Source organism: Rhinopithecus bieti, unplaced genomic scaffold, assembly GCF_001698545.2.
Source record: "Rhinopithecus bieti isolate Rb0 unplaced genomic scaffold, ASM169854v2 scaffold_1618, whole genome shotgun sequence".
Classification (NCBI taxonomy): Eukaryota; Metazoa; Chordata; class Mammalia; order Primates; family Cercopithecidae; genus Rhinopithecus; species Rhinopithecus bieti.
Genome location: NW_016803937.1, coordinates 764763 through 777074, shown reverse-complemented (window position 1 = coordinate 777074; position 12312 = coordinate 764763). Strand labels below are relative to the sequence as shown.

The window sequence follows — 12312 nt, the reverse complement described above, 5'->3', positions numbered from 1 at the left end:
GGCAGTCTGCTGGGTCTGGACACCTGGATCTGTGCTATCTGTGTGGCCACCTCAAGGCTTGCTGGCCACTGCCTACTGTCCGCTGCCCACCACTGTTACTTCCTCTGCCCAGGGAGGGGCCGGGCTCAGAGGAGCCCCATCAGCCTGCAGCGGATGCTGCCTGGGACACACAGGTCCAGGAGTGCCTGGGCCCACCCTTGGCCCTGCAGACGGCTGCTCAGCCTGGACACCATGCGGCCAGAGGCCGGGCGTGGCTGTGGGCCCAGGGCAGTTAAACCCACCAGGTCCACCCCTCAGTTACTGGGTCGGCCACAGGAGGAAGGAGTGGGGCTGAGGGGGTGTAGGTGCAGGACCCCCTCCCAATGTTGGTGCCCTATGACGCTGAGTCTCATCCCTTTCCTCGTAGTGCCCCCACACCTACCCAGGCCTCAGACCCCACAGGGGCAGGCAGCCAGGCGGGACTCAGTTTGGCTCACCCACTCCAGGGTGAGCAGGCTGAGACCCAAAAGCCCCTCGCTAGAACCAACCAAGCCCCCATCCCTCTGCACAGCCTCCCTGCTGGGGGAGCCCAGGATGACCTAGCCACACCCCCTCCAAGCCAGCCACACCCCACCAGCCTGTTTCCAGCCCTGACCCTTCCTGTGTCCACCAGCATTTGCTGGCTGCCTACTGTGTGCCAGGCACCGTTCTAGATGCTGGGGGTGCGGCTGTGAGCAGAGGTGAAGGGAAGGAAGGAGGGCCGCTAAGTGGCAGGGCAGCCATCGTGGGAACTGGGGAGGGCTGAGAGAGGGAGCGGGGAGGGCCGAGCAGGTGCCTGCTGGAAGTTCTGGCAGAGGGGGCAGCCGGGGCAGGGCCATTTTCAGAAACCAGGCAGGAGCTAGGTAGGGGTTTGGCTTTTGCTCTGAGATCCCTGGGGGCCCATGGGAGGCGTTTGAGCAGAGGAGGTGAGGGGTTGGGGACTGCTTAGTGAACATGACCACACGGCCAAGCATGGCTGGGGAGACCGGGTGACAGTCCTTCACACAGCAAGTGTGTCGTGGAATCCAGGCTGTTGGCACCGAGGGAGGGAGCTGGACTCAACTCGAACATACGACGGGCCAGGGAGGGCTTCCCAGAGGGGCAGGGAAAGGCAGGGCGTTTGAGGGCCCAAGATGGTCAGAAGCTAAGCCGGTGGCCTGAGGTCTCCCCACTCCTGGCCGGGGACCGCTTTTGGCTGCAAGACCCCAGCCCCTTAAGGCAGTGCTTACGCTAAACACCCAGCATGAAAAGGATGGGGAGAAGATTTGGACATGTGCACGCCCACATGCCGGGTCCCTTCTCCACACCATCTGCAGACCGGGGCCATGCAGAGCTTCCCCACAGCCCTGAAAGTGAGTTCTGGTCTCTGCCAGCCCGGCATCCCTGCGTTCCATGAGGGAGTCGGAACATGGACATAGAGGGAACCACAGGAGAGGAGAGGAGGCAGAGAAGTGGGCACAGTTCACGTGAGTGCCGGGAAGGGAGAGCTGCGCAGCCACGTGGGCTGGGCATGTGAGCTTCAGCCAGTGAGGGCCCCGGGTCAGCGGAGAAGGGCACGGGAAGGCGGCTGATGTTGGAAGGAGTAAGATTTTCAGTGGCTCCTTTAATACTCTTGAAGAGAAACAAGCGCACCTTTGGGGCACTTTGGTGTGTTTCTTTGCATGAGACTGGGCCAGGTGGGGCCTTTTTTGTGTTTAGGTTGCATGTTACCACCATCCCCATTTTCCAGCAAACTTTCCTGCCTTTAAAAGCCAAACACGGCTGGGTGCAGTGGCTCATGCCTGCAATCCCAACACTTTGGGAGGCTGAGGTAGAAGGATTGCTACAGTCCACATGGTGGCATGCACCTGTGGTCCCAGCTCCTCAGGAGGCTTAGGCCAGAGGATCGCTTGAGTCTAGGGGTTTGAGGATACAGTGAACTGTGATTGCACAGGCGTACTCTAGCCAGGGCAACAAAGCAAGACCCCAACTCAAAGAAGAAAAGCCAAGAGGATGCTTTTGAGGATGCTTTTGGGGATGCAGTTGATTGTGTGTGAACTCCATCTCCATTGAAAATTTATAAGACTCTCACTGGGGGTGAGTCAGGGCTCAGGGCCCCTGTACAGCAGCCACCTCCTTGAGCCTGGGGACATTCGGTTCAGCAGCAGCACCCCAGGCATGGCCTGCAGGGCGTGTTGGGCTCTGAGACTACCTGAATTGGCTTGGCCCTCCTGGAGCCCACAGCCTGAGGCCGACCTCGGAGGGGAGAGCAGGGAGAACAGACCTGCGGGCGGGTGGGTCTGGGACTCAGAAGAGGCAGGAGCTCCCCATGGCAGGGTGTGTGCAAACTCCGTCTGTTCTCTTGGTGGAGCCACTCAACCCCCATGTCTCCCCTGATCCCGGCCTGCCGGCACAGTTGAGGGGCAGGATCCATGGGGGAGGGTGTCTGGGCCCAGAAGGCACAGCCCAGGTGGTGGGCTCAGGTCACGTCCTCAGCCTGCTATGACCCTCTGGGACCCTGGAGGTTCAGCCGCATGCTCCTGAGCTGGTTAGGGCGCTGCTCTAGTAAGCCGCACTCTCTCACCAGCATCCGCTTTTGTGGTTGCCCTGGCTGACACTGAGTGCCGATCCCGAACTGATGGAGCTGCTGGTGGGCCAGGGGTGGGGCTGCTGTGGGGCACCCTCCCAGCCTGGGCTTCTCATAGCCCCCAAGAGCCTCTTCATTCTGCATCTCCATCAGCGTCTGCGTCTACACAGCCATTCCTGTGTTCTTTCTTTAGCGTCTCGCACCGGCATCCCTGTAAGGGGGGTCGCTGTCAGGGTTGCCCATCCTGCCTCCCGCAGGGCTCACTGAGCTGCTGTGCTGGGCCCACGGGGGCACACATGCCCCCTCCCAGTCCAGCAGGTGAACCAGTGTGACCTGCAAATAAACGCGAGGCTCCAGCTGAGCTGGGGCGCTGGAAGGGAGGCCTGGACCACGGCGGACGGACCTAGACTGGGAGAAAGAGCCTCCACCGGAGGAATGAGGAGGCCTCAACTGCAGAGAGGGGTGAGGGTTCCCGTAGAGGGGGCAAGGGGTGCTGAGGCCCTGAGGCAGGGGCAGCAGGGGAAGGAATTGGGGGCCAACCTGAGGACCTGTGGGTTTAAGCAGTCAGGTGACAAATGCTACCTGAGGGAAACAGGGGCGGGGACTTGCCCAGGGGCCTGGACCCCACATGGCAATGGCGGCTCCAGGCCACACCGGGGTGATGTGTTGGATGTGAAGGAAGCATGAGAGTCCAGGGGTGTGTGCTGAGCCTGGGCTCCCTGGTGGGTAGGTGGGTAGACACAGAAGGCGCCGTCTGCTCTGGGCTCTCCCAGGCTCTGCCGCCCACTCCCTCAGCTGCCCTTGTGCCTGGAAGTCAGCCTGGCTGCTCGATGGATTGCGTATGAGGTACTGGCCACTTTTTCCTGAGGGTGTGGGCGGTGAGTCCTGAGTCCCTGCCACGGGGCTGGGTTCCCCACACAGGTGGTGATGGGCTGTCGTTGCCAGCAGACCCCACTTTTACGGCGGGGCTGGGCTGCTGCTACTGCTGCTCTCTGTGCCTCGGTTTCCCTGCTTGGCGAGATTCATGGGATGAGAAATGCTCCTAGCTGGGCTGGGGGATGTGGAGAGCATCAGCCACTCACCAGAGACCCGGGAGGGGGCCATTCGGCCAGAGGTCAGCTGCCTGCCGGCCAAGAGGTCGAGCTGTAGACTCAACTCGGGTCAGCTTGGGGGACCCAGGCCCTCTGTGATGGCTCACCATGGCCCCCAGACCCAGCCTGGGCCCCAGTCACCCTGCACTCCCATAGTGTGGCCTCCATAGAGCGAGCGGGGCTGTCCCGGTCTCCTCTCTGTCCCCACCGTGGCCCGAACTGCCCAGCTGGTGGGAAAGTCTGAATCTGTTGCCGTTTTCTCTCTGTTATCAGGGCCTTATCTGGCCGCTGTGTGCCGCCAGAGGCCAGGGTCTCTCTCCTGGCAATGCTGTGACCCCCGCCCCCCCGCCGCCGACCTGCTGCCCAGGGCCAGCAAGACCAGGAGGCCAGCCCTGGGGGTCTGTCTCTTCCGCCTCCCCAGCCCCACTCCTCTTCCATCTCCCCGTCCCATCCTCTGCCCTGACCTGTGCCCCTCGCCGCTCCCCTCCCCTTCCCTCCCTCCCCCACGCGGCCCCTCCACAGCACTCCCTCCCCCAGCCCTGGTCTTCACCCACTCACACCCTCTGCCGAAGGGGGAAGATGCGGCACGTCCCTGCAGAGTAGAAACAGTAACAGCAGCTGTGGTGACAACCTCACATCTGCGCCCAGCGCTCGCTGCCAACACCTGTCTGAGTCCTGACACCAGCCTTTGGCAAGACAGTTTCATCCCCTGAAACCGGGCTCAGGGAGAAGCTGCCTGCCCTGTGCCAGCCTCAGCTCCTGCTGTTCCCTCCTTCCAGAGTGCTTTTCCCTGGACCTGGTGCTGGCAGCCTCCTCCTCTCCCCATCCAGATTGCCACCCACTTGCTACTTCCTCTAGGAAGCCTTCTTGGATGGCACCTCTGACTCTTTCCTGTGGTGCCCACACTGGCATCTTCCACTTTTTCGGGGGGGTGGGGCCGGTCACTGCAGGATCTCTAGCACCTCGTGAGGGTGGGGCACGCCAAGGGCTCAGGAAGGGGAAAGGAGCCAGCAAAAGCGAAGGAGGAAGAATTGAGTGCGTGAGGGGGCGGGCGAGGGAGGGAGCCCATGAATGAGTGAAGGAAAGAGCCGTGGTTCTGGTCGGGGAGGAGCGGGGCTATGTGGCCGCCAGTGGCCACCCACCCCACCAGCTGCTCGCATGGGGCCTGGGCAGGCACCTATACTTCCACTTCCTCCCCCCAGACCGAGAATGAGAGGACCCCCAAGAGAGGCCAGCATAGGCACCTGTGTCCCCTGCAGGCACCCACTGGGGACTTAGGCTGCTCTTGAACCCTGAGCTGGGGCAGGGTGCTCCCTGGGCCAGGACCCTGGTTTTCAGGAGGCTTGCGCAAGGCCACAGAGCCAGGGACACCTCAGGGGCCTCCCCAGGGTCCTCAGACTCCTCATCCACAGCCCCCATCTGCGTCCCACCTGGCATGGCCACCCTGGGGCCCACAGTCTGAGGGGTGTCCCCCCTCTCCTCAGCGACTGGCTCTGGCTTTCTGTAAGGCAATCGTTCAAAGGAGCCCCCCAGTGCCTCGCCATCAAAGCTGGGAGGGGCCACCTTAATCGTCAGCACCGGGACTTGGAAGGGAGCTGGGATCATCCTGCTGCACAGAGCCAGCTCCATAATTCAGTTTTAAAGCATGAAAAAAGGGAGTTGATGAAATTCCGCTATCAGCGCCAAGCCAATATGCAAAATATCTCACCCCCAATCAAATAGCTATTATGTTTTCATTTCCATTTTGGCGTCCGGCTTAATGAGCAGTAGACGGACGGGCGCGCGGGTGTCTGCTAGTTGTGATAACCAAGGGGCTCCGGGCACCACAGGGGCTGAGCCCAGCGCTGCCCTGGCCACCGGTGACCACCACTATGGCCTGTGGACACCCCCAGGCAGGTGCGGCCTTGGCCACTGACCTCTGCCAGGCCATGCCATGGGGCTGGCATCACCCTCACTGCAGGTGGGCCCGGGGTGAGGGAGGTGAGGGGGCTGTGTCTGGCCTGGGGAAGGGCTGTGTGCTGGGTGCAGGTCTGAAATCTAGCCCCAAGTTCCTATCCCACTGCCCCCACCACTGCCTCCTCACCAGGGGCCCTGGACAGGGCAGCTCACAAGTTGGCCTTGCTGGGCCTTGGTTTACTCACCTGTAAAGTAGGCATGACTTGGCTTCCCGCTGTGGGTATTGAGATGTGGCTGGAGAGTGGGATTTCCACGATGGCTGCCCCCAAGGTCCTGCTTACCCCACTCCACTCCACCCTGCCACAGCCATCACCAAGTCCCTGTCCTGGTACCCCCTCCTCCATGCACCCTGTCCCCATGCACTTTCCTGACTGCCCCTACTTGCTGAGGTCTGAGTGGGCCACCACCCTCCACACCCCAGGTTCCCCATCCGAAATGAAATTGGAAGACCACCTCGCTGGGCTACGTGGGTGGGGGCAGTTAAGGGTGGGCATTTGTAAAGTGCTGAGCGCCGCCCGTCCGGTCTTAACCATTCACACCCTCGCCCGTTTCCCAAAATCTGTACTAGCCACGGTTCATGTTCACTGAGCACCTGCCCTGTGTCGGGCTCTGAGGATGCCGGCAGGCTGCACGTTTCATCTCCTGAGGTGGGAGCTGCTGTGGCTTCATCTGTAGACCAGGAAACAGCACAGAGAGTGGAGTGACTTGCTCAAGGTCACACTGCAAGGACGCAGCAGCTGTCAGCCTGCCTGGCCATGGGTTGGCCTGCTCCGGCTGTTGGCACAGAGAGAGGGTCCCCAAAAAGGCTAGGGGGAGTCTTTGCTAGCCCAGGGGGGAAAGCAGCAGAGAGAAGATGTGGCTCACAGATGCCCCAGCCAGTGGGGGCCCAAGTGCTCTGTCGCCCATCTGGACAGTCCCCACGGACCCCCAGTGGGCCACAGATGGGACCAGTGCTGACTCGGGCTCGGCGGGGACCAGGCAGCTGCTCTCAGACACCGAGGCAGGCCCAGGGCAGCATCCGCCTCGACACACCCTATTTGTGGGCTGACAGTTGTCTCCTGCATTATCAGAGCTGTTTTAATTGTGCTGGAACTGAAATTACCCTGGCAGCCTCTTTCTCCACGCTCGTCATCATGGCTTTGTGTAGAGCAGGCGCCTTTGTTCTCCTGTAAATAGGAGAACCCATCACCAGCCCAGCGCCCCTCTGGGTGTCTGAGGCCCACCTGGGTGGGGCATGGAGAGCCAGCCTGCCTTCCTGGAGCTGCGGCAGCTATGCACAGGGCTGCGTCTCCTGTGGACCCCAACCCCAGTGCTCTGGTCCCCAAAGTCCTTGAAAGCAGGTGGCCTCGAGCCCATTTGCCAGAGCAGGCGACTGAGGCCCTGAGGCCCTACAGCTGCTCAGCAGGAGGGACCTCAGCTCCTGGGCAGCCCCTCTGAGCTCCATGACAGCCATGGAAAGCACAGGCCTCTAGAACGGGGAGGAGCCGGGCTGAGCTGAGTGCTTCACATGCTGCCGCCAAGGTGGGGACGGCTGAGCACCTCCTGGCCTTGTGGATGGCATTGCCTGTTCAGGGCCGACCCCAGAGGTGAGGAGGTGGGGCCGTCATGGCTGCTTTTCTGCCCTGGCGTGTGCTGAGGGAGAGCACTCGGGTTGGGCCTCCTGTCCCAGGGGCAGGAGTTGGACCAGTCAGGCGTGTGCCCAGCCCGCCCTGGAGCCTGCCCGTGTGGGTGCTTTGATGGGAGGCTGCGAGTCCTCGCCTGGGGCTGGCTCCTGTGTGGTCTGAGCCCAGCCCCCTCCTGTAATTACAGCTCTGAGGTGCTCTGAGGAGGCCAGGACTTGTGGGTCCCAGGTAGAACCCCGAAGGCTGCAGTTGGGAAAGTCCAGCCTGTCCCTCCTGTCCAGGACTCCCCCATGGCTCCCCAGTGGCCCCAGGATGAGGGTCGCCTCCTCCCCGTGGTCTCTGAGGTCAGCACGGCCAGGACCCTGCCTGCCCTCAGCCTTAGCTGCCAGCACACCCTGGCCCCCAACCTCCCCTTCCTCCACCACCTCTGTCCCCACCAGGGGCCTTTGCCCCTGCGGCCCCCTCTGCCAGAGCTGTCTTCTCAGGGGCTGGTCTCGCAACAATCACACTGTTCCCTCCGAGATCTGCTGGTGGCAGCCCCTCCCCTCCCTGTGTTTTTTTCTCTTTCTCTCATGGCTCCTTCCCTCACTGTGCTTCTAGAACTTGCCATTGTTTTTGGTCGGGGCCCATCTGTTGTTCTCTGACTGTCCCCACAGTGGCCTGGACGCCCCGGGCAGTGTTCAGCAGTCTGGTGCACCCCTGCATCCTGGAGCGGCACCTGGCCCTCGGGTGTCAGCAGAAGGCAGAAAAGGCGTCTGCCCGTCTACGAGCAGTTTGGTTTGATGGCATCAGCCAGCCACAGCCTGCTGATGATCAGAGAGGGGGCTGGAGTCCAAACACAGAAAATCCACCTTCCCACCTCCCTGCTGCGTGGAACAGCAGGGTCAGCCTTGGACATCAACCTGAAACTCAGTCACAGCATTTCTCATTCTCTCGCATCTTTGGGGGTCTCTGACATGAGGCAGCCTCTGAACCCGGCGTTGGACGCTGGCGGGTGGCACGTTTGTTACTGGCTGGGCAGGTGTTTCAGGCGTCAGCAGGCTCCACCTCTGACCTGCCCTTCTCTCTCCCATCTTCCGCCTTTCCCTGGAGACACGGAGCAGAGCGGGGAGCATGAGGGGCTGTGAAGGAGGGTGGCAGGGATTCGGAGAGAAGCTCCTGAAGCTGGGCCCGTGTGGGCGCCTCAGTGTTTTTCTGGGGAGGAGTCACCGGGTTTCATCAGATTCCCAGAGGGGCCATGAGGCAAGAAAAACCAGGAACCACCAAGCCAGAGGCACACACGCCGAACAGTTCTCCATCCGTGCGGCTTGCTCGCCTCCAGGGACGGGGAGCTCAGCCCTCAGGAGGTGGTGGCTCCAGCCTGCAACGCTTAGGCCTTCCTTCTGGTGTCTTCTGTTCTGCCCCACCCCACCCCCCCGCCAGAGAAGCCCACTCTGTCCCCTTCAGCTCCCCTGACACATGAACTCACAGACACTGATGCGGTTTCTAGACTTTTCTTGTTCGTATTCTGCTGTGACTTGGGAGCTGCAGGACGTGGGGCCTGGGCTCAGGAGGGCCTCGGCCCCTCCCACTCCTGAGTGGGTCCGGAGGCTCTGCCCCCATCGTGCCTCACACAGGACAGTAGAAGGCTGGGCAGGCCAGGCCTTGCGGAGGGGGCAGTCCCAGCACGCCGACTGAGTCAGGGCCTGGGGGCCCAGGGAGCAGTCAGGCAGGATAGGGAAGGACACCTCTGTCCTTTGTTCACACTGGACACCATCACCCATCACCAGCCCCGCGGGCAGACATCAGCACGCACGCCTGCACTCAGCGCCACTCCACAGCCACTGTGGGGGTCCGGGGCCAGTCTTGCCCACACACTTGGGCACAATGGCCTTGTTTCTCAGTCTGCGTTGTCACCTGTAAGGTGGGCTCCTGGAGTCCCCCACCTGATGTGGTGAGTCTCTGAAGGGGCCCCAGGCCCTGAGGCCCTCCACCCACCGGTGCTGCAGACACCTGTGCCCTGCTCAGTTTGTTCGCTCAACAAGTCCGTGAGCGCCTGCTTTGTGCAGGGCCTGTGCTGGGTGAGGGCATCACCCCAGGGAGTTCCCAGACTGAGGGAATGAGTGTGAGGGAAGTGCACAGGGACTGGGCCGCTGGGCGGGGCATTGGAGGGTGATGCCGGGCGGAGGCCGTGGTGATGGCGACCCTCGGGGCCTGGATGGGCGCTGGGCCTACGGGACAGGGAGGGCCCCATTGCTGCTCCACGGCTGCCAGAGCGGGTGGGGACCTGTCCCCTGGTGCTGGGGGGAGTAGGTGGGAAAGAGACACAGGGGTTGCGACTCTTCTCTGGCAAGAGTGGAATCCGTGGGCCCAGCGGAGGCCAGGGGTCAGGGCAGGTGAGGGTGGGTGGAGGTGATCCTGCAGCTTTGGAATTGTTGCAGAGGATGGGGGTTCGTCAAGGATCATCAGGTCGTTTTTTTTTGAGACAGAAGTCTCACTCTGTCACCCAGGCTGGAGTGCAGTGGTGCAATCGAGGCTCACTGCAGCCTCCAACTCCCAGGCTCAAGCGATCCTCCCACCTCAGCCCTCCTAGTAGCTGGGACTAGAGGCGTGCACCACCACACCCAGCTAATTTTTGTATTTTTTATAGAGACAGAGTCTTGCCATGTTGCCCAGGCTGCTCTCAAACTCCTGGACTCAAAGCAATCCTCCCACCTCGGTCTCCCAAACTGCTGGGATCACAGGTGTGAGCCACCATGCCCAAATGTCAAGTCTTGAGGGACCTAGAGGGAGCCCTCGGCTAACAGCCACCTGGTCTCTGACCTCATAGGGGTGGATGACCTCACCCCTGCCCAGCTGCCAACTCCACCTGGGCACCAGGGCTGTGCCTATGCCAGGAGGGGTCAGGAGGCAGAAACTGTCTCCCCAGAGCTCCTCCCGAACCGCCTTTGTCTTGTGTCCACAGGTTCCCTTGGAGACATGGAGGCCGGAGAGGAGGTGCAATTGGTAGGCACCAGCCACACGGAGCAAAAGGCCACGGCGCCTGAAGCCCCGAGCCCTCCCAGTACAGGTGAGTCAGACTGAGCCCTCTCACCATGCCTCCAGCTGGGGCCTCCACTGCTTACCCGTACCATGCACTCAGAATTCAGTGGTGTCCGAGTGGTGTGGGCCAACCATATGCGAGAGTCCAGGACAGGCGTCTTCCAGCCGGAGGCCTGTTGCCCAGAGGCCCTGGGTGGGGCTGGGGGGTCTCCGGGGAAAGGGAGATGTGCACACCTACCGCATATGCGGCCTGAAATCCTGCCCTCATACAGATGAGCAGACCGAGGCCCAGATGGGGCAGGTCTGGCCCAGGGTTGGACAGGAATCCATGCCCCTCCCAGCCTCAGTAAACCCTCTGTGAAGTGGGGACCACGAGGCCCCCTCCGTGGGGCTTGGTGAGCTGTGGCCTCTGCTGGCATGCTGCTTGGGCTGAGTGCACAGTGGGTGCTGGGTGCAAGTGAGTGCTGGGTGCATAGTGGGTGCTAGGTGCACAGTGGATGGGTGCTGGGTGCACAGTGGTTACTGGGTGCAAGTGGATGCTGGGTGCACAGCAGATGGGTGCTGGATGCATAGTGGATGCTGGGTGCAAGTGGGTGCTCGGTGCACAGTGGTGTCTCCTGCTAAGGCACCACACCCCACTCACAGACCAGAGAAGTTTGGTGACTTGCCAGGGTCATTCAGCTGGCAAGTGCCCTAGTGGGGGGTCCCACCCAGGTCTGGGTTTAGCCTGATTTCCTCCACTCTCACCGGCACCTCCACACTCCCTGGCCCCTCCTGGTGGCCAATTCCATGGGGCAGGGCATTTTGCAAGCCGAGAAGAGGGCCTGCCCTCCCGGGAGAGAGTTAACCTGCCGTAAGGAGGTCTGCTGGAGACAGCTGTACCCCAGACACACCCAGAGACCCTGGGAGAAGGGGCCTCCCCGGGACAGAGGTGCCAGGAGAGGTCAGCATGCTCACCCCCTTTTTCCAAGGTCTGAGAGAGACAGCAGCAGGTTGTGGGGTGGGCTCTGCCCAGCTCCCCCACACTCCACTTGCAGCCCCAGACACCAATCTCATACCATGCCATGAAACCCTTTGCACACAGACTGTGAATTACCCCCACTCCAACGTGGAGGAGATGTGGCCATACCCGGACCGTTTGGGAGGGTGCTAGGTGGGTGACGTGAGCTGGGGTGGAGGAGAGATGGATGTGTGGGACTGTCCCTGATGGGCGGAGGGATGCCAGGAGGCAGTGACAGCAGGTCCAAAGGCTCCAAGGCCAACGGGGGTGGGGGAGAGGTTACAGAGCGGTCTGCAGCCGAGGGGCTGGGGTGGAGATCCCAGGCAGACCTTGGTCCCTCGCTTGGGAGGGGGACTTCTCAGTGGGGACCCCCACCCTAGCATTTCCCAGTCTGAGTGTTAGAGTCCCCTCTGGGTGGGCCACAGCCCCAGGAGCCCAGCAGGCCTCATCACCCCATCTGCACACGCCCAGCCAGCTATGCCTGGGCCCCTTTTTCTGGCAGCAGGCCCCGGGGTCACCAGAGCCAGTGGGACTTGACCCCAGGGCTGGGTCCGCCATCTCCCCCAGCTCACCCAGGGACATCCCTGCCCCAGGACGGCCAGGCTGGGTGCAGGTGTCCAGCCCAGCCTCTGGTGAGGCCTGGGACCCACTGGCTGCCACTCCTCCCTGCCCTTGCTCCCATCACCATTGGCAAACACTGCTTGTGGTGCAGTCAGAACTCTCCCTGGCCGGTCCCGGGGCTGGGCCCTTAACCCTTTTGGAGCCTCAGTTCCTGCACATGTGAGCCGGGTGCCAGTCCCTCAGTGGCTATGGGGAGCGAGCACGTGTGGCACATGTGGACCCCATGGCCCTTGGCTGTCACTGCCGCCAGCCTTAGTGCTGCACACAGGTGCTGCCAGCCAGCTGCAGGAGCCCTGATGGAGGGCCACAACAAAGGGCAAGTGGTGGACTTTGACCCAGGCCAGCTTCCCGGGGAGCCAGGCTCCTTATCTGATCTAGGAGCCAGGGCTGCATGGGGGTGGGGGTGGGGGTGGGGGT

The 12312-nt window shown here is 62.1% G+C and overlaps 1 protein-coding gene across 1 annotated transcript in view; it reads left to right on the top strand.

Annotated features, from left to right (window-relative positions):
* The first annotated feature begins 1303 nt into the window (after nucleotides 1–1303).
* Nucleotides 1304–12312, top strand: part of ZFPM1 (zinc finger protein, FOG family member 1) — a 55009-nt gene continuing 44000 nt past the window's right edge. The window contains 3 exon segments of the mRNA XM_017859283.1: nucleotides 1304–1370; nucleotides 7910–7984; nucleotides 10198–10302. Coding sequence (XP_017714772.1) covers nucleotides 1304–1370; nucleotides 7910–7984; nucleotides 10198–10302 — 247 coding nt within the window.